Source organism: Sus scrofa, chromosome 7 (genome assembly GCF_000003025.6).
Source record: "Sus scrofa isolate TJ Tabasco breed Duroc chromosome 7, Sscrofa11.1, whole genome shotgun sequence".
In the NCBI taxonomy this organism is placed as follows: Eukaryota; Metazoa; Chordata; class Mammalia; order Artiodactyla; family Suidae; genus Sus; species Sus scrofa.
The window spans coordinates 117,438,407-117,460,137 of NC_010449.5; the positions used below are offsets into that span (position 1 = coordinate 117,438,407).

Consider the following 21,731-nt stretch of genomic DNA (forward strand, 5'->3'; position numbering starts at 1 on the left):
GGAAACGGCAACCCCGGGACTGAAATCCAGGCTGACTTGGAGCCCAGACCGCGTGTGCCACTCCAGGGCTCTAAGGGGCAGCCTGTCTACAGCGCAGAACCCTCTGCGGGCTAACCTGGAAAGCTTCCACGGGGCTCAGGGTAGGCGGTGGGGCTGTGGAGCCCTGGACGGCCGCGGCCACCCCACCTGGGCTCCGCGGGTCTGGGTTCCAGAAACTCCAGCCCGCCTGCCCGGGGCAGACAGGCGCGGGGCAGGAGCGCGGAGCAAGGCTGGAGGTGGAGGGAGGAAGTGCCCGCGAGGGTGATGACATCACCGCCCAGCCCTTGAAAGATGAGCTGTTCCCGCCGCCACTCCAGCTCGGCGCTGGAGGCTCCGAAGACGACAGGGGACTTCAGGCGCCCCGCTGGACCGGGGGGCCACGGAGGTGCCCGCCGCGCCCGTGCGCCAGACAGGGTAGGTGCCCGGGCAGAGGCTGGTCCGGCCGCCTCCACCTTCGCCGAGAGCACAGGCGGACCCAGCGCAGAGGGAGGCGGGCAGATGGAAGAGGCGGTTGGGAAAGTTTCCTTCCTTCCCTAGTCCTGCCAGGTAACAAGAAGGGCTCCCAGCAGGAGGAAATGGGCTGGTTTTTTCTAGGTTTGTCTTCTCCCTGAGTCGAGGGGACAGACCGGCAGGCTTGTATTTATATGAACAATTTAGCGATCTGACTTTTATAGACTTTGGGTGGATTCCTGGACGAAAGCAGCCAGCGTAGTGCAGCAGGGGAGGTGTGGGGTTAAGGCTCCAGAATCTGGCTTTTCGCTCATAACCGTGCCGTTCATCAGTCCTCGGTGACCCTGGACACGTTACTGAACCTCTCTGAGCCTCAGTTTCTCCTCTGCAAAGTAGCCTGCTTGCCGGCTTCCTGGGGTGGCTGGAGTTAATCAGACCACAGACTGCAGAAGGGTCGTAAACGCTGGCTGATGTGCGTGGAGGTGGTTGTGATGAGAACTCAGACAAGCTTCTTGCCCCTCTGTCCGGTTCTGGCTGTTGAGGATGGAGGCATAAAACAATGCATTGGTCCAGAGCAGAGACTTTGCATCCACTTGCGCACCCCTCTCCCATCGCCTGGGTAACTTCTGAGTCCGTTTTTTCCCACTTTCCTGCGCCCTAAAGCTGACCTGGTAGGGTGGTGGCAAAGATGGAGAGATGGGCTGAGACAGAGATGGGCTGATGAAGTGAGTATACAGTAGGTTCTCAATAAATGATAGCCATTATTAGAGCCGCTGAGGGCAGGTAGTTTCCCCTGCCAGGGGTCAGGATGGGAGATGGGCGTTGCTCTCTGGGCAGGTTAGAATGTGCCTCCCTGACTCAGAGGCTGCCTTGGGCTACTGCCAGCTGCGGGAAGTGGGAGGTTTGGCCAGGAGTGGGCAGGGGATCCCATGGCAGACCCCGCTCCTTATTCCTTCTCTCAGCAAGAGGAGGGCTCAGGTGGCTTGGGGCAGGGAGCAGGACCCCAGAGGACACTGCCCACCCTCCTTCTCTGGAGGAGAAGGCTTTGGCAGCAGCGGGGGGAAGGGGACATTCATCATAGGAACCCCACAAGCTTGAAGGAAGAATTGACTCTTCTCCTGCTGGGACAGGAGTCAAATGGGGGGGGGGGGGGTAGGTGCAGGGAACAGCCTGGAGAAGGGGTTTTGGAAAATACTGCAACTGAAGGCCCCCTTGCTGGCCCCCCTAGGCAGGACCCCAGGGTCTCCTCCCAGCTCTGCCCGGAACTCACCAGACCCTGCAGTCACGTGTGCCAAGGCCCTCACAGAGCAGATGGGGAAACCAGGTCTCAGCCGGGACCTGACCCAGCAAAACCCTCTGCTCAGTGTCCTGGAAAGGCCTCAAGCTCTCTGGGTTTCAGGTGTGTCTCTTGTAAACAGGGAAAGGTTCTAATGATTGGCTGATGGTGAGACCAAGGACTTGGGATTAGACTGAACTTGAGAGATGCTGGCCGATGACCCCCAAGCAGAGAAAATGGCCAGGCCACGTGGTCTCTGTTGACACAGTGACTGTGTCTGGATAGAACGTTCAGAGGGGGTCTGGGCATAACACTAAGGGCTGCCCTTGTGACTACTGCAGCCTTGGGGTCAGAGAGGGCGCACCCTGGGCACACAGATGCCCTGCAGACCCACCAGGGGATTCTGGTTTGCAGAGTGAAAGCAGGATCGTGTCTGTCCATTCACAGTAGCTTTCCCCGCCCTGAGAACTGTGTGGAGCATCAAGGGGGCACTGATCAGGATTTGCTGAATGATGGAATGATGGCTGGCTGGCTGGCTGGATGGATAGATGGGTAGGTGGGTCTTTGGATGGATGGGTGAGTGGGTGGGTGGGTGGGTGGATGGATGGATGGATGGATGGATGGATAAATGAATACTGGTCACCTGGCAGGCAGTACAATCATACAGAGCATATTACTAAGTGAAAGAAGCCAATCTGAAAAGTCTACATCCTGTAGGATTCCTGTTATAGGACGTTCTGGAAAAAGCAACGCTATAGAGACAATACAAACATCAGTAGTTGCCAGAGTCTGGAGAGGGAAGGATGAACACACCGGAGCTCAGAGGATTTTCAGGACAGTGAGCCTCTTCTGTATGAAACTATATTGGTGGACACATGTCATCCTCCAATTGCCCAAACCCACACAGTGCACAACAAGCGTGAGACCTAATGTAAACCGCGCGCTGCGGGCGATGGGACGTGTCTCTAGGTTGTAAGCACGCGACACTCTGGCGCAGGATGTTATAAGGGGGAAGACTGCGCTGTGCGGGGCAGGAGCTCGGTGGGAATGCACTGTGCTTTCCGCTCCGTTTCTCTGTGAACCTGAAACTGCTCTAAAAATAAAGTCTACTTAAATTTTTTTTCAACACACACAGAGCAGGACTGTGCTTTGAGGCTTCGGAAGACTCAGGCTATCCCAGGGCCCTGAGTCAAATGATCAGAACTTCCTAAGACCTAAGACTGAGCTCACCTCTTCCAATAACTACCCAGGCCGGGGGTCCTGAGCCCTGAGTAACCTTCTTAGTGAGCATGCTTCCAGGAACGGGGAGCTCACTACTTTACAAGGCAGCCTCCTCCATCTCGGGAGAGTTTGCATGGTTAAAAAGTCGTTCCTGTTATGGCTCAGCGGTAATGAAACCGACTAGTATCCATGCGGATGTAGGTTCGATCCCTGGCCTCGCTCAGTGGGTTAAAGATCCGGCATTTCCCTGAGCTGTGGTGTAGGTCACAGGCACGGCTTGGATCTGGCGTTGCTGTGGCGTAGGCCGGCGGCTACAGCTCTGATTCGATCCCTAAGTCCTTCTTTAGACTGGAGCTAAATCCCTCTCCCACTGAGCGCTGGTCCACTCTCTATCTCTTGGGGTTGGACTGTATAATTCTCATTCTCATGGGTCCTCCCTGAGCTAAATATCTGCTGCACCTTAATCAAAGCACACTTTCCAGAAGAAACCCAAGGAGTGAGTTATTTCCTTGACTCGGGGCTCTGTAGGGTTCTGGAGGCTAGAAAAATGTCAACCCCCTCTAAAAAAAACACATACAACACAGAGCAGGGTGGAACCAGCACGGGCTCTGGTTCGGATTCTATTTTCTGCTGGAGAAGCTCTCTGAGCCTGGGTTTACCCACTGCCCATGTCCTTCCCCATTTAGACACACCCTCTACTTTACAGGTCCAGGACCCCGGTGGGAGAGATCCTGAACCCTGCCCACAGTGACAGTTCCAAAGTATAGACACAGTGCAGACCTGCAAGATGACCGTGGGGACATGCATGTAGCCCAGAGGCAATTGGGGCCCAGCATCCCAGGGTTTTTGCAGGCAGGCTGTGGAGGGAGCTCCTGCCTGGTCTGGGGTTTCGATCAGCCCCAGGGAAGTGCCTCTCCAGCTGGCCCCCTATTCCCTGGGAGGGTCCCCTGTGCTGAAGGCCCTGCCCCACGCTGTGGCCCGTGCCTGGGGTCCCATGGCCTCTGCCTCATCCTTTCATACATGAGTCTCCATTGGAGCCCACAAACCAACAGGCTCACAGATGCACTAAGCATTTAGCCACCAGTATTTTTTAAAAGAGTCGATATTTTGCAGTTCCCATTGTGGTTCAGCGTATTAAGGACTCACACTGTCTTTGTATCCCAAGAAGTAGGTTTGATCTCTGGCCTTGTTCAGTGGGTTGCCACAAGCTGCGGTGTAGGTCGCAGATGTGGCTTGATCTTATGTGGCTGTGGCATAGGACGGGAGCTGCAGCTCACATTCAACCCCTAGCCCTGGAACTTGCATATGCCACAGGTGCAGCTGTGAAAAAAAAAAAAAAAGAAAAGAAAGAGTTGCCATTATGGCTCAGCAGAAATGAATCTGACTAGTATACATGAGGATGCAGGTTTGATCCCCAGCCTCGTTCAGTGGGTTAAGGATTCGGGGTTGCCTTGAGCTCTGGTGAAGGTCACAGACATGGCTTGGATCTGGCGTTTCTGTGGCTGTGGTGCAGGCCAGCAACTGCAGCTCCAATTTGCCCCCTAGCCTGGGAACTTTCATATGCCTCGAGTGCAGCCCTAAAAAGACAAAAAAGAAAGAGAGAGAGAAAGAGAGAGAGAAAGAAAGAGCCAATATTTTAAAATTTGGATAGTTCACGTAAAAATTCAGATTCCCAGTTTCTCTCGAAATGCAGATAGTTCTGGCAAGGCTGAACTTGAACCTGGTCACACGCAGCACTTGAAGTGAGGCCTGGGTTCTCCAAGTGCCTACCCCTCAGCCACCGAAGCAAAACCGAGCTGGCCACACACCTGGGAGAAAGATCTTTCAGAGTAGTAATTACAAAGGCATGCACTCCCCTCCACACACCACTCCCCACAAGCTCACCCAGGAGAGCAAAGACAGCTCCCTCCCCACACCTGACTCTGGCATTGAACTATAAAATGGGCCTGCAACAATGCTACAGAGTGCCTTAGAGGTGGCACACTTCCCAGGCCTCAAGCAGGAACATCCAACAGTGCCGTAGAAACCATCTTGGAGGGACTGACTCTTCCAAATGGAGAGGGGAGAAAAGCTGGTGTGGAACTGAGGAAAATCTCAACTACCCAGGATCCTGAGCACACTGGGCTCTCCAATGCCTCTGAGCCACCGTTCATGCTGTTCCCATGCCTGCAATGCTTTTCCACACTTTCCTCACGCTTCTTCACCCACCGAATATCCAACTTATCCTTTAAGATGAAGGGGTTCCCCTTCCAGGAAGCTTCCACATCCCTTCCCAGGGGCTGGGTCCCTCCTCAGTGCCCCCACAACTGCCTTTGGCCCTTCAGTGACAGTATAAGTCACCATGTGTTGGAATTGGATGGTTTCTGTCTCTCCTACAGCCTGTGAGTGCCCTCAAAGGCTAGGACCTCATCTTACGCATCTGTCCACCTCGGCCCCCATCTCAGGGCCCAGTGCAGCGTCAGGCTGAAGCGTGCAAGGGGATCCAGAGCCAGACTCTGCAGCGCCTCCTGGCTGCTAGGAGCACCTTGGTGGGCTCGGCAGGCCTCCCGGGAGGTCGGACTCTGCAGGGACAGCAAGAAGGCATCTGGCCGTCCACAGCCAGGGCGTTAAGCACTAGAGCTCCCTGAGTGCGGAGACCACTCAGCAGGTGAGGGCTGAAGAATGGGTGCTATGAAACTTAAGGAAAAAGTTAAAACAAGACACAGAGACATTTATCTTAATTAAAGGTGGGAACCTGGGACTCAAGGTCTCAGGAACCAAGAGCCCCGCCTCAAGAAACCACACTGCTTTTATTGTGTCCTTGGGAATGATGTCAAGTGAGGAAGGGGTTGCAGGTGCAGGATATAGGGGTTTTTTTATTATTATTATTTTAAAAGTCACCTAGCTGGTAGCTGGTTAAGCTTTTACTCTGACCTTTAGGCATTTAACCATCATCAGCAGTGAGGATGCTTGGTGTCAGCTATCTATGCCCAGCCGCTAGAGAATCACCATGGAGCTTCTGCAGACAGTGTGCCTAGGTTTGCACCTCAGTTCTCCCTGCTAATTGCGCATCCTGCTAACGACCCCTCATAAACCCCTTGGGGCCATGAGGCTCCCCTTCCTCTTACTCTTTCGAGGACATATCATGCTGTGCAAAGGTGAGCCTAACCAAGGCATTCTGTCCTCATTCAGCTGCCCCTGTGAATAACTCATGCGTTTAGGTCTTTGTTCTTAACCTTAAGCCATTTGCCAGCAGCGCGACTTTTTCAAGAAGAAATGCAGGGCAAAGTAAAGCAGGACAAGATGGAGTTTTCAGCATAGAAAATAGAAGCAAAGAGGCTCAGAAAAGATGGTAGAAACGTGTCTCCCGACACCTGAGGGAGGCGCTCCAAGGAGGCCTCTCTGTCACTGCAGACTCACACTTGGGGGGCGGGTCTCCAGGCCTCTCCCCTTGCAGGTCTTGTCATGCGATCCCACGTCCTAAGGGCTCTGGGGCACAGACGAGACTTCTGAGCCCCTAGCCCTTTGCCTGGGTGCCTTTCCCAGGGGGTGGGTCCACCCCCGGGGGGTCCCATGGCGGCCCCTTGTAGGCTGCGACACTGCAAAGCCCCCCTTTGGACCCTCAGCCAGTCCCAGTCCCTGGGCAGAGGACGTAGCTAGGGGAACGCCAGCCTCGACGTCCGACAGCCCCGCGTTCTGATCCAGGCTTGGCCAAGTGCGTGCGGAGCAATGCAGGGCGGGGCGGTGGCCCCTCTGAGCCTCTCCCCCACCCCCGCGTCAGGGGGTCAAGACCACCGTCAGGGCCTTTGTGTAGGTGACACAGCAGCTCTGTGCGTGAACGTGCCTGCTCCCTGCTTCCTTCCCAACCCCTTGGGTGAGGCCCTCTGGGCTCCCAGGCTGGCAGGCCCCTGCCCACATCAGGCACGGGGCCTGTGGGAGAGACAGGCCAGGGCTGAGGGACTCGAACCCAGCACTTTGCACCTGTGGCCCCAGGGGCCATCCTGGAGGACCTGGGACAGTCACCGCCAGCGCTTGTCCCAAGCCACCTGGATCCAGGGGCGAAGGTCGGGATCTCCAATCCTCCCTTCCTGGGCCTCTGTGTGCCACGCCGTCCCACGCACTCACACATCCCACACTCGCCACATACGCAAATATACGCACTACACACACCGCACGACATACACACACACACAAATACACAGCACACCACACACATACCACATACACACATACAAAAACACACATGCCACACACACACAACACTCACACAAATACAGCACATGCATATACGCATAGAAATGCATAAACACTGTACACACACACCACACCGCACACACACACACACACACACACAAATATATACACCACACCCATACACACAAAGCACACACACACCACATCACACACACACACACACACACACACCACGGCCTCTGTGCCATGTGCAAGTCCCACAACCATCTCGTAGCATCTGCGCTGTTGGAACTGTCATAATGGGCAGGGTTCAAGTCCTCTCCCACGAGGTCCTGAACCTGTCAAGCAGAGGGTGTGTCTAAATTGGGGAGGACACGCAGTGGGATAAGCTGGACGCAGGACCCAGCCCAGTGCCCCGTGGGTGTCTCTCTCAGCCCCACCCCTGGGTGCCCTTGCACCCAGAACTTTCTGAAGCTGCTAGCAGGGATGACTCCTCACCCAGAAGTGGAGGCAGTGCCCTCAGAGGTGACAGAGCACTGGGCAGAGAGCAGATGGGGGAAGAGGAACCAGGGCTGGAGATGCTGGGGGCAGCCTGGGCCCCCGTCTGGGCACTTCCTACTCGGGGCATCATCCTGAAGCCCCAGCTGGGTGCTGGCTGCCCCCATTGGGATGCCTCCCATGTCCCCAGCAGGAAACACATGTTTACTGCGAGGATAAACCTCAGCCACAGGCACCCTCCTTGCAAGTGGCCTGGGGAACTTCTTCCAAGAGTGTTGGCGCTGTGGCAGCTTTGGCTGAGGGGGCGGAGGGGGCACCGGGGCAGTCACGGCACGGGACACTCCCGGACCTGGGGGACAGAGGAGGCAGCTGGGATCTTGACAGCCAGGGGCGACCCCGCTGGGTCCTCACCACAGCTGCAGATGGAGGTTATGTTCCTGGTCCCACAGTGGAGGGTCCCCGACCCAGAGAGGAGGCCGCGTGCTTGGTCGGAGCTGGGGTCTGGATGCCTCCAGAGGAGCTGTTGTTCTTTCATGAGTTAAGGCAGCGGAAAAACGTGCTCAGATGTGCAAGGGCTCTCAGAGGACGAGCCATGCCTGCCACTGTCATGAAAAAGTCAACTATGAACCCCAGCGACAGAGACATGAGTCAGAGTGAGGAACAGAGGCTGGGCACCCATGTACTTCTGTCCTTTCCCCTGGGTTCATTAAGACCCCACATTCAGGCAGGCAGGCTGAGTACTGGGATACCAGTGGCTTCTGAGCCCAGAAGGAAATCCCAGCCTTCCCAGAGCTTCCCTCAGGGGCTCTCCATCAGGTGCCTTTCACCCAGTTCTTAGAAGCCCGCTGAATCCACCTGCTCAGGGCTGGTGGTTGGGCAGACAGGAAATCATTGAAGAAACAGCTCATAAGTACGCAAACATTTCATTTTACCGGAAAACATCAATGCGCATTGATTTGCCAGGTTTACGTAAGCAAGTTCTTTTCTTTGAGCTTGAGCTGGCTGATTGGCTTTCGTACACAAGCTGAACCCTTCATTCACTCTCTATTTTGAAAAAAAACAGAAGAGAACCCTTGGCGTCTTTAAACAGTTTCATTCCAAAAGCAGTCAGTGTTCTTCATAGAAAATATAAGGCTACTACAAAGAGTAAAGAAAACACAAAAGCAACCCAGGATCCCACAGCTCAAAGGCAAACACCACCAGTAATAATGTGGTAGTTTGCTGTCCAGAGTTTTCTCCCATTGTGTAATATATACAATTTAATGCCTCACTTTTCCCTCCTCCTGATGTGATATCAGATGTATTCTGTCTCTTTTTGGTGAACGCTTCAAAATGTCGTTTTTACGTATTGAATCAGTCCCCTAATCTGAAAACTTTAGGTTACTTCCCTAATCTAAAGACAAGAGGCTTTTTCTGTCCTTTTGATTGTTTGCAGAAATACCCAGCAAAAAGTAAAGGGTATTTTTTGTTAGGTTCTTGGTTTGCTTCACCAAAATATCCACAAAGTGAATTTTCTAGAGACAGGTTTCTGTCTGACCCTATTCAGAGAAGACCAAGAAGCTGCCTGCCTCCCTCAGTTCGTCACTGGCCCATTAAAATTTTGCAAACCAGATTGTTTTAATGTTGTCTTGGCTCCAAGGGTTCCTGAGGAATCCCAGCCAGGCAGCCAGGGGCTGAAGACAGTGGACTTAGCATCTTAACAGATGCAAACTCCTATTAATAGTAAATCTTAAATGACCAATCCTATTGCTTATCCATCTACTAAACCCAAACTCCAGTCCATCCCCTCTCTCCCCCTCAGCAACCACAAGTCTCATCTCCAAGTCCATGAGTTTGTTTCTTTTCTGTAGATAGATTCATTTGTGCCATATGTTAGATTCCAGATATGTGATATTATGTGGTATTCGTCCTTCTCTTTCTGAATTACTTCACTTATCATGAGAGTCTCTAATTCCATCCATGTTGAGGCAAATGGCATTATCTTGTTCTTTTTCATGGCTGAGTAGTATTCCATTGTGTATATGTACCACATCTTCTTAATCCATTCATCTGTTGATGGACATTTAGGTTGTTTCCATGTCTTGGCTATTGTGAATACTGCTGCAATGTACATAGGGTACATGTATCTTTTTCAATGAAAGTTTTGTCTGGATATATTCCCAGGAGTGGGATTTCTGCATCATACGGTAATTCTATATTTAGTTTTCTGAGGTATCTCCATACTGTTTTCCATAGTGGTTGTACCAATTCACATTCCCACCAAGAAGGAGGGTTCCCTTTTTTCCACACCCTCTCCAGCATTTGTTATTTGTTGACTTGTTAATGATGGCCATTCTGACTGGTGAGAGGTGGTACCTCATTATAGTTTTGATTTGCATTTCTCTAATTGATGTTGAGCATTTTTTCCTGTGCCTGTTGGCCATCTGTATATCTTCTTTAGAGAAATGTCTATTCATGTCTCCTGCCCATTTTTCAATTGGGTTGTTGGGTTTTTTTTTTTTGCTGTTGAGTTGTATAAGCATTGAGATGATCCTGCTGTATAGCACAGGGAACTCTATCCAGTCACTTGTGATGAAACATGATAGAGGTAATGGAAGAAAAAGAATATATATATATATAGGAGTTCCCATCATGGCTCAGTGGTTAATGAATCCAACTAGGAACCAGGAGGTTGCAGATTCAATCCCTGGCCTTGCTCAGTGCGTTAAGGATCTGGCATTGCCATGAACTGTGGTGTAGGTTGCAGATGTGGCTCAGATCCTGCATTGCTATGCTGTGGCATAGGGTGGCAGCTACAGCTCTGATTAGACCCCTAGCCTGGAAACCTCCATGTGCCACGAGTGTGGCCCCAAAAAGACAAAAAAAAAAAAAGAAAGAAAGAAATTTCTCCGCCATCCCAACTCAAAAAGTTGGAATTTTCCACCTGCTTTAGCACTAGATATGATGAAGCCTGGGGCCCTGCACCCGCAAGCAGGGTCCTTGAAAGTCCCAGAGGCCAGGACCAGGCCACACGGCCTCTCATGCAAACCACATGAGCTGCAAACCACACGAGCTGCAAACCACATAAGCTGCAAACCACACTTCCTCTGCTGGGTTTCAAAAGCGAGGTGACAGCACTCTGTCCCCCTGCTACTTCTGTCCCCCTCCCAAAGGAGAAGGCAGCCTGGTGGGCCAAACCCTGCTTCACAGTTGGGTGGCCTTTGGGGGCTCAGTGACCTCTCTGAAGTTAATTTCTCACTCTGAAATCAGATGGTGTCACCCTCAATACACCTCCTGTTCCCATTGTGGCTCAGTGGGTTACCAACCAGAATAGTACCCATGAGGATGTGGGTTTGATCCCTGGCCTCGCTCAGTGGGTTAAGGATCCGGCATTGCCGTGAGCTGTGGTGTAGGTCACAGACTGGCTCAGATCCCGCGTTGCTGTGGCTGTGGCGTAGGCCAGGGCTACAGCTCCAATTGGACCCCTAGCCTGGGAACTTCCATATGCTGCAGGTGCGGCCCTAAAAAGACAAAAAACAAAAACTAAAAACCCCACCAACCAGACAAACGAAAATCTCTTAGAGGGTTCTTGGAGAATTGAGGGAGGCCAGGTTTGTGAATCTACTGACACATAGTGAGCAAGTCCAGTACCTTCCTAGCATACAAATTTAATGTCTGTGTCTCAGACCAGAGAGGCTGAGGGCCGGAGGAGCTGTGGCATTAGATGGGTCAGCCACATACAGTCCTAAGGCTAAATCCATAGCATTTAAAGAATTTTGGTCCAAATGCACCAGAAACACTGCCCAGACTTTACTTGAATACTTCCAGTGACAGGAAACTCACTACTACCAGTAGCAATGCAATTCAGCCAACATTCAACAAGCAGTTACACTTGCCAGGACTGCAGATTCCAGGAAGCAAAGCCTGGACTGTGCTTGAGCGACAGACAGTGTGGCAGTCGGGATGGGTGTAAAGAGAAAGAAAAGTGTGTGTGTGTGTGTGTGTGTGTGTGTGTGTGCGCGCATGCACACGCATGGGGACACCAATGCCTGGAATATGTATTAATAGGAAGTCACTACAGTGGGGAGGCCCACTCTGGCAGCAGAATGAACAGATTTAGCTGTCAATCACAGACCATCAAAGCTGGAAAGATCCTTCAAAATAACCTGTGTCATCACCCCATCCTTGTCCCACAGATGAGGAAACTGAGGCCCAAAGAGGGAAAGCCACCTGAGCACCTGCTCCAAGGTACCTGCCTCCAGCAGGTCATTGGCGCAAAGCAGCTACTGCGCAGGGGCCAGGGCTCCGCCTCTTGTGGGAGGGGCTGAGGGCGGGGCGGGCAGTGATGGGCGGGGCAGGGGGCAGGTACCAGGTGTCAGGCCAGAAGAAGCTGGACCAAGCATCGTTGGCCAGAGGCTTTATGGACAGCCTTGGCCCCAAGCCCTAGGACCTCTGGGAGATTTGTTTCTTCTTTCTCTGTGGGTGTGCAGCCTGCTTCCTGTGGCCGGCCCACAAAGAGATAAGGAGAATGCACCACCCAGGCGCCAACAATTGCTTAGAGTCGAGGCAGGGAGGGGCGCTCCATAGCCCTGGAGTTCGGGAGCTACAGAGGGTAATGTAGGCAGCGCCGGGGAAGCACCCACTTGTTCAATAAATGGGTGGTTTGGGGCAGGCGCTCCCTGGAGGATAGCACCTATAGGCCAGGCAGATTAGATGACAAAGAACCCATAAATCCCAAGCAATCCTGCCCTGGATTTTAAAAGAGAAAGCGTCCGAGTTGCCACTGTGATGCAGCGTTGTCACTGCACCTGCTCAGGTTGCAGCTGCGGCTGGGATTCAGTCCCTGGCCTGAGAACTTCCATATGTCATGGGTGCAGCCAAAAAAAAAGAGAGAAAGGGTCAAAAATGATCTCCTCTCCATCCCAGCCTTTTTTCCCCCTGCCAATCATCTTCTGCCCCAGTGAATATACACACTTGTAGCTGGAGAAAGAAAACAGGTGAAATAAGAAGTAAGAACGATTTAGTATTAGAATGAAGTTAAACCATGAACATATGGGGGGGGCACTGGGCTTTGGAGTGTGTGACACTCTTTCATCAGCAGGTGTGCATGATCTGAGAGTCTCCTGTGGGCAGAGCCGCATCACAGCCCTGGGCTCTCAGTGGTCATTTAGGGTCTGTGTGTCGTCTAAGGGGCAGCCTGTCCGTGGAAGAGGAGTTGCCCCTTGGGTTGTGCTGATTCCGTGATGAAGAATGTCTGGTGGGAATATTTACAATATGGAAACTTGCAGGTGCTACCAGCTGGGACCCCCACCCCCACCCCGTGAGATCCAGCTGTTACCATGTGCCAGCACACCACACTGCTGCCTGCTTCTCTGTTGGCCCAAAGCAGCCCATCCTTGCCCAGAGGTCCCCCAGGGCAGGCAGCAGGGACCTCTTCCTGAAACTGCCGGTCCTGGGCCAGGCAGAGGGACACCGGCCGTGTTTGTTTAAACATGTCCACCCCATGGTCCCAAAGGCGAATGAGGCTTGAGTGTGTCCCTCTAGAAGCTCAGGATAAGCGAGGCGAGATTCCTCCGGGACGCGCTTTCCACACCAGGACGGACGGGACCGAGGGCTGTAGATGAGCCGCAAGAGGCAGAGCCGCGAGGAAGCAGACAGACCTTTGCTTCAGGAGGAGCAGAGGCCTGGGGACGAGAGAAACCATTCAGGTCTTTCTGTCTGCCTTCCGAAGCATCAGGGATCACCTGAGACCCCGCAGGCAGAGGTGCCAGCTTGAACCCCAGAGTGCCCCCTCCACTCCACCCTCCCTCGCCCCACCCCCTTCAAGGCCACTGACCAACTCTGATCAGTCCACGCTTCACCGGCTCTGGAATCCATCTCCCCCCCCCGCCTCCACCCCCCCACCTCCATCCCCCTCCCTTCCACCCTTCCCCCAACCCCATCTCCGGGGCCATCCTCCTTCCCACCTGGCTGCCACAGCCCCTGGCTCCCTGCCTGCCTCCCGATTTAGCCACCCCCTCATCCCGGCCAGAGAGGTGGTGCCAGTCGCCATCAACAACACGCGTCAGGTGTCCCGGTGGGGAAGCCACGTGTGAGCGCTGCACAGTTGCACTCACCTGGCGTGCGTGCTCCAGGCCAAGATCTTCCCCGGGAAACCTGCCCTCCAGTCACTTTGCTGCACACCCGAAACTAACACAATGTTGTAACTCAATTATTCTTCAGTTAAAAAAAAAGACATCCTGAGTGAAAATATATCATTCAAACGAATTTAGCTTGATTTTTCTTTTTTTCCAGTCTTTTTAGGGGCCGCACCTGCCGTATATGAAGGTTCCCAGGCGAGGGGTCGAATTGGAGCTACAGCCGCTGGCCTATGCCACAGTCACAGCAACACGGGATCCAGGTCACGTCTGCGACCTACACCACAGCTCATGGCAACACCAGATCCTTAACCCACTGAGTGAGGCCAGGGATCAAACCTGTGTCCTCACGGATACTAGTCAGATTCATTTCTGCTAAGCCACGACCGGAACTCCTAGCTCGATGTTTTAATATGGCTACTTGAGAAGTTTAATTACTTCGCAGCTCATATTATATTTCTGTCGCACGACACTGCTCTAGACTGTGGGAAACTCTGTAGAACAACCAGGATTCATTGACAGGTAAATTCAATGAACTTAATAAGGAAGAACAGACAGAAGGAAAGACAGCAGGAAAACCTATACATTAAAAGAAACGAGTGGCCTATCAACTAACCCAATGCGTGAAGTAATTTGGATCCTGATTCAAGAAAATAACTAGAAAAAAAAAAAGATGAAATGTATGAGACAGTAGGACATTGGAACACTGCCTGGATAGTTGAAGCTACTCAGCATATCTCACTCTGAGCGTGGCAAGCATATGGGGACTAGAAGTTTGTTGAATGACTGAATGACTGAATAGGCAGGGAGGCCACTTCTGGGAGACGAACGGGTACCAGTCCCTTCGGAGCCGAGGGCATCTTGTGACCCAAACCACTTCGTGCCACAAAGAATTGTTGTTTCTGTGTGGTTGGCTCAAAGTCTCCATTTATTGTGTCTTCCTCCCCGGGTTTTATAAACCGCGCTGGCTGAGAAGACAGGTCACGGCACACACTTGCACGTGGTGGAAGCCCCAGGCCAGTTGTCCTCTCCTCCTGCCCTGGCAGGGCCAGGGCCACCCACGGAGCTACCAGGAGCTTCAGGGAGCTGGAGAGTCAACGGGGAAATAAGCATCTTCAGCTCACCAAGCCTGAGCCACTCCTGAGCAAAGGCTTTTCTCAAACACATGCTCCCTCTGGGCCCTGTGTGGGTTTTGCTTTTGCTCTCTTGCAAAATTTGTTTCCTCCCGTTATAAATTATTTGCATGCTCTTGACAAAACCCCCTGAATATACAGGAAAGTGGGAATTTAAAAATTTTTTAGTTGAAGTATAGTTGATTTACAATACTGTGTTAATTTCTGGTGTACAGCAAAGTGATTCCGTTTTTTACATATATATAATATACATATAATATACTTTTTTGTTATGATTTTTATTTTTTTCCTTTATAGCTGGTTTACAGTGTTCTATTTTCTACTGTACAGCAAGGTGACCCAGTTACACATACATGTACACATTCTATTTTCACACATTATCATGCTCCGTCATGCGTGACCAGACATAGTTTCCAGCGCTACACAGCAGGATCTCGTGGCTAATCCACTCCAAAGGCAATAGTTTGCATCTATGAACCCCAAGCTCCCCATCCACCCCACTCCCCCTCCCTCCCCTTGGCAACCACAAGTCTATTCTCCAGGTCTGTGATTTTCTTTTCTGCAGAAAGGTTCATTTGTGCCATATATTAGATTCCAGATATAAGTGATATCATATATATACTTTTTAAAGATTCTTTCCCATTGTAGTTTATTCTAAGATATTGAATATCTGTGCTAAACAGTAAGACCTTATTGTTTATCTCTTTTATAGATGGTAGTTTGTACCCGTTAATCCTGCATTCTTAATTTATCTGTCTCCCCTCATTCCCATTTGGTAAAAGCCTAAGAGTGTTTTCTATGTCTGTGCATTTCTTTCTGTTTTGTGCCATATTTTAGATTCCACATATAAGTGATATCATATGGTATTTGTCTTTGTCTACTGACTTACTTCACATAGTATGAGAGTCTCTGGGTCCGTCCATGTTGCTGCAAATGGCACTCTTTCATTCTTTTTCATGGCTGAGTAGTATTCCATTGTATATATGTACCATGTCTTCTTTTTCCCTTCATCTGTCAGTGGACACTTGGGTAGTTTCCATGTCTTGGCTGTTGTGAATAGTGCTGCTGTCAACATAGGGGTGCCTGTATTGTTTTGAATTTTAGTTTTTTCCAGATAGATGCCTAGGAGTAGGATTCCTGGATCCTGTGGCAACTCTATTTTTAGTTTTTTGAGGAACCTCCATAATGTTCTCCATAGTGGCTGTGCCAACTTACAGTCCCACCGACACTGTAGGAGGGGCCCCTTCTCTGCACCCCCTCTCCGGCATTTGGTATTTGTAGATATGTTACTGATGGCCATTCTGACTGGTGTGAGGTGGTACCTCGTTGCTGTTTAGATTTGCACTTCTCTAATAACTAGCGTTGTTGAGCATCTTTTCATGTACCTGTTGGCTATCTGTATGTCTTCTTTGGAGAAATGTGTGCCTAGGTCTTCTGACCATATTTTGATTGGAGTGTTTGTTTTTTGTTATTGAGTCATATGAGTCGTTTGTGTATTTGGGAAATGAAGCCCTTGTTGGTCCCATCATTTGCAAATATTTTCTCCCAGAGGGACCTCTTTGTAATCACGCAAAGGCAGCTGCTCTTAAGGTTTAGGTGTGTGTCCCGCCACACCTTTGCGTGGGCTGGGAGTATAAGGTTTGGGGTTTTTTTTTCTTTTGTCTTTGAGGGCCGCACCCACGGCATATGGAGGTTCCCAGGCTAGGGGTCGAATCGGAGCTGTAGCCACCAGCCTACACCACGGCCACAGCAACGCGGGATCTGAGCCGTGTCTGTGACCTACACCACAGCTCACGGCAATGCCAGATCCTTAACCCACTGAGCGAGGCCAGGGATCGAACCCGCAATCTCGTGGTTCCTAGTCGGATTCGTTTCAATCTCATGGTTCCCAGTCGGATTCGTCAACCACTGCGCCACGACGGGAACTCCAAGGTTTGGGTATTGAACATGTTCACAGTCAGATATTAGCACGCAGCCCTGCCTTCTACGTGGAATGGGGGTAGCTGGGGGATGATTAAAAAAAACAAACAGGCCTAGGTATCTATCAGATTCCAGGACTTGGGTTCAAGGTTGAGCTCTGCCACCAAAGGGCTGTGTGTCCTGGGAGAAGGCCCACCATCTCTGGGTGTCCGTGTCCACCTTTTTGTAACTTTACTTTGAGAGAGGACATGGCATATTTTATCCGACATGGATTTCTATTTGCTGCCCTTTCTACACTGAGGCTGATTAGTAGGGAGCAGGCACCGAACAGACTAACTTACCTCTAGATCTGTATCTGCCTATCTCTGTGAGCATCTAGAACTAATTGGGGTATCAATGAGTTATATAAATATAACTGTTTCCAAGTGGGCTAGAAGGACGAAATCCATGTTTCAATTAAGACGACCCCTGGGCCAGAGAACATACTTGTGGGTGCCAAGGGGGAGGGGGTTGAGGGAGGGATGGGGTGGGAGATTGGGGTTAGCAGATGCCAACTGTTGCATATTTAAGATGGATAATCCGTAAGTCCTATTGTATAGCCCAGAGAACTATATTCAATGTCTCATGATAAATAATGAAAAAGAATATTTTTAAAAGAGTGTGTGTGTGTATATATATATATATATATATGCATATATATGATTCATTTCGCTGTATAGGAGAAATTAACACAGCATTATATAGCAACTATACTTCAGTTTTTAAAATGTTAATACTCAGAGTTCCCGTTGTGGCTCAGCAGGTTAAGAACCTGACTAGTATCCATGAGGATGTGGGTTCCATCCCTGGCCCCGCTCAGCAGGTGAAGGATCCGGCATTGCTGTGGCTGTGGTGTAGGCTGGCAGCTGCAGCTCTGATTCAGCCCCTGCCTGGGAACCTCCATATGCACAGGTGAGGCCTTAAAAAAAAAAAAGAACCCCAAAAAAAATTTAAACATAAAATTAAAACATTAATATTCAAAAATAAAACAAAAGACATCCCCTCAGCCTGTGAGTGTGTCCAGGCCTCTGGTCACTTCTGCCTGGACAGACCCCTAAAAGGACTACAGCAGGAGACAGGCCAGGCCACGGCTCTGCAGGCCAGCATTTACTCGTTATATGGCTTTAGGCATTTTCTCCCCTCTCCTGGTTTCAGTTTCCCCCTCTGTCATGAGGAGCTGGGGGTCAGTTGAACATTTTCTTGTTTTTGTACATACAATGCCGTGTTAGTTTCAGGTGTATGGCACAGTAATTCAGTTACACGTGTACAAATGTGTGCATTCTTTTTCCGATTCTTTTCCCTTATAGGTTATTACAAAATGTTGACTATTATACAGCAGGTCCTTGTTGGTTATCTACTCTATGTAACAGTGGTGTGTATGGAATGTTTTCTTAAGCAGAAGTCCAATCAAACTGTTTGCAGAAACCCGATATAGAGCAGAAAGGAAGGAAACCCTGCCGTGTCTAGAACATCGAAAGTGTGTCAAGGGAGGTTCAACCGTAACGAACCCAACTAGTATCCACGAGGATGTGGGTTCAATCCCTGGCCTTGCTCAGTGGGTTAAGGATCCAGGGTTTCCGTGACTGTGGTGTAGGTCACAGACACGGCTCAGATTTGGGGTTTCTGTGGCTGTGGTGTAGGCCAGCAGGTGTAGCTCTGATTTGACCCCTAGCTACAAAGTGGGTGCTATTAGTTCCCCATTTGACAGATGAAGAAACTGAGGTCCTGAGGGGGTCGCCAGCCTGTCCAGGGTCATACAGCTGGTAAGTGTTAGAGCTGGAATTCTGACCTGGTTGGACCTCAGTCATGAAGCCCCAGGTCCCCTGTCTTTCCAACTCCTTGGCGACATCTCCGGGCACCCAACCCATGCTCTTACACACACACACCACACCCCACCCACCCATGCTCACACACACACACACACACACCACCCAACCCATGCTCTTACACACAACGCGCTGCGCACCACACACACACACACACACAGTGGCTTGCCCCTCTAAGCTCCACTAAACAAACCACAAGCTACTGGCAAGATTGAGACACTGAGGTTTCCTGTCCCCCAAACCTGCATCCTCAAAAGGCTTCAGTGACCAAGGCCCTCGGGCTGCCAATTCCAGCCCCGTGCTGATGCCCCAGCCACCCCATAGGGCCAGCTGAGCCCTGGTCTAAACTGCCAGCTTGCAGCCGCCTGCACAGAACTTCTTCCCTTGAAGGATGAAGTCACTGCGCCCCCTCCTGGCCAGAGACAGCCAGACCTGCAAGCCCACTGAATCCCTCCCCTAGTCCACAGGGATGCCTCGTAGCAGAATTCTGAGGGAGGGGAAGCCCTCTGATGCAAGAGAAGTGCCTTGGGGTTTGGACTCAGGCAGACCTGGGTTTGAATCCTGGCCCTGCCTCTAGCTAGCTGTGTGAGCTTGAACCATCTCAGGCTACCTTGTCAAGCCTCTGCCCTCTTGTCTGGTATATGGGAATGATGATATGTCAACCACACAGTGCGGTCTTGAGGACGTGGCAGCCAGGACGCCCAGTAAGCTCTTCTGTTTTCCTTTGCCTCTACCCTGCAGATGTGTCTGCTGGGGACAAAAAGAGAAGTAAGGATCACCTTGCTGTCTACCAGTCAGTCAACAATCGTTTATTGAGCACCTAATAGATGTCAGGCACGCCACAGAGAAAGCAAGAAGCCATGCAAGCATCTCTAAGAGACCTGCTCTAAATATATATTACAGAGAAGGGGGAGGGGGAAAGGAGGGAGGGACCCCCACTGCTCGAGTGCATTCAACAGAGGAAAGGAGGAGTTGCTGTTGTGGCGCAGTGGTTAACGAATCTGACTAAGAACCATGAAGTTGCAGGTTCGATCCCTGGCTTGCTCAGTGGGTTAAGGATCTGGCGTTGCCATGAGCTGTGGTGTAGGTCGCAGACATGGCTCAGATCCCACATTGCTGTGGCTCTGGTGTAGCCAGGGGCTACAGCTCCGATTCGACCCTTGGCCTGGGAACCTCCATATGCCGCAGGAGCGGCCCAAAGAAATAGCAAAAAGACAAAAAAAAAAAAAAAAAAAAAAAAAAAAAAAAAAAAACAGAGGAAAGGAGCCCGTAGGAAATCCGTGTTAACAGATTTATTGCAAGGGATTGGCTAGGGCTGGCTGGGCAAGTCCAGAAGCCATATAAGGCCAGGAGAGGCAAGCCAGAACACGGGCGTGGATTGAAGCTGTTCTTCCCAAGTGGAATTTCTGCTGCTGCTGCTGGGAAACCCCAGTTCAGCTCTTAAGGTGCACCCGGATAACGGCAGATAATTTCCCTTACGTAAAGTCTTAAAGTCCCTGATTAGGGACGTCAGTGGCATCAACCACGTGCCTTTACAGCAACGCCCAGATCAGTATTAGACTGAAAAAGCGGGGGCTGGACCTGGACAGGCTGACACATAAAATCAACCATCACAGGGCATCTGGGAGGCTCCGTGGAAGGGCTGGTGCCTGAGCTGGTCTCAACTGCAGCAGGCAGAAGAGGGGACGGGCATTCAGAGGGGGCAGCCCCAGCCAAGGCAGAGGTGGTGGGAACGCGAGAAATATTCCTCGGGAGTGGATGGGGCTCACTGTAGCTGGGGACCTCGTGAGATACATTACATAGAAAGGGATCGAGTCAAGGAACGGCTTGATAAATGACAATAAACAAATACCATGCCTTCTTTAAAGGCATTCTTATGACAGCCATGGAACCACAGAGAAAAAAATCCCTTGATATGATATTCTGTGTGAAACCACAGGCGATGAACGGCTGGTTGAACGTGAATATGAAGGGAGCTGTGGGGGGATAAAACTCTGGGAGAGTCTAGTATTTTTCAAGGCTCTTTACTTGCCTATATGATCTTTTAAAAACAAAAGGGAGTTGTTGCTTTTTTTTAAGGGGAAAGAGTGGTACGAGGATTTCAGATGAAGGTGCTCCTTCGTAAAACTACAGAATCCGGAGTTCCCGCTGTGGTTCAGGGGTGAAGAACCTGACTAGTATCCATGAGGAAAGCAGGTTTGATCCCTGGCCTCGCTCAGTGATTAAGAATCCACTGTTGCTGTGGCTGTGGTGTAAGGTCACAGATGTAGCTCTGATTCGACCCCTAGCCTGGGAACTTCCATATGACTTGGGTGTGGCCCTCAAAAGACACACACACACACACACACACACACACACACACCAAAAAAACCCCTACGGAACCCAGTGGGAGAAGAGAGAAACAAAGCAGTGTGCTGAACAGATAACCTAACCACAGAAACAGGAACTAACTTGAGCCCCGGGGCTGTGCGGGTGGCAGTGCATGCCCTGTCCTGGGCTGCAGAAAACGGGGTGGAGGAGGGGCCCCTCTTCTCAAGCCTTCCCCCCCGACACCCAACTCCAGCCCCCGCTTCCCGCCACCTCACCCCAGCCCTGTAAATCTTTCCAGAACATTCCAGGCCCATAAAGTGTCCAGATGCCAGAAGGGGCCACACGCATGTCTAAGACCGAATGGGTCTGATTCAGCTCTCTCGAGGTGTTCCCGGAACAGAGGTTGACTTCCCAGAACCTCATCCTTTTCCTAAGACAGCGCTGGCCTTTCCTCAGGAAAAAGCCCCTCGGAAACTGTGCTCAGGCCACACTTCTTCCTGGTATTGCGGCTGGTTGGATGCGTGAGGTCCCATCACCTCCCCGGCCCCCCAGTATTGACTGTGCCCCGAAGTGACCTTTATGACTGTCTGCAGCTCGCATCCTTACCCAGCCGTCATGTGAAATGGATTGTAGAGCAACATGTCTATTCCAGGGAGGTTTCCGGGAAAGGGGCCTGAGCTGGGATTCAGGACCCTTGGTTCTGTCCTTCTCTGATTTGACCTTTGCTGGG

General features: G+C 51.2%; 1 protein-coding gene across 2 annotated transcripts in view; it reads left to right on the forward strand.

Annotated features, from left to right (window-relative positions):
* The window catches only part of BDKRB2 (bradykinin receptor B2), a 33,384-nt gene continuing 11,868 nt past the window's right edge, over positions 216 to 21,731 (forward strand). Inside the window, exon 1 of one of the 2 annotated variants that reach the window (XM_021099674.1) lies at positions 216 to 453. In XM_021099674.1, the coding sequence (XP_020955333.1) occupies positions 331 to 453 (123 nt within the window). In that variant the 5' untranslated portion in view covers positions 216 to 330. The other variant, XM_005666427.3, reaches the window with a different exon arrangement.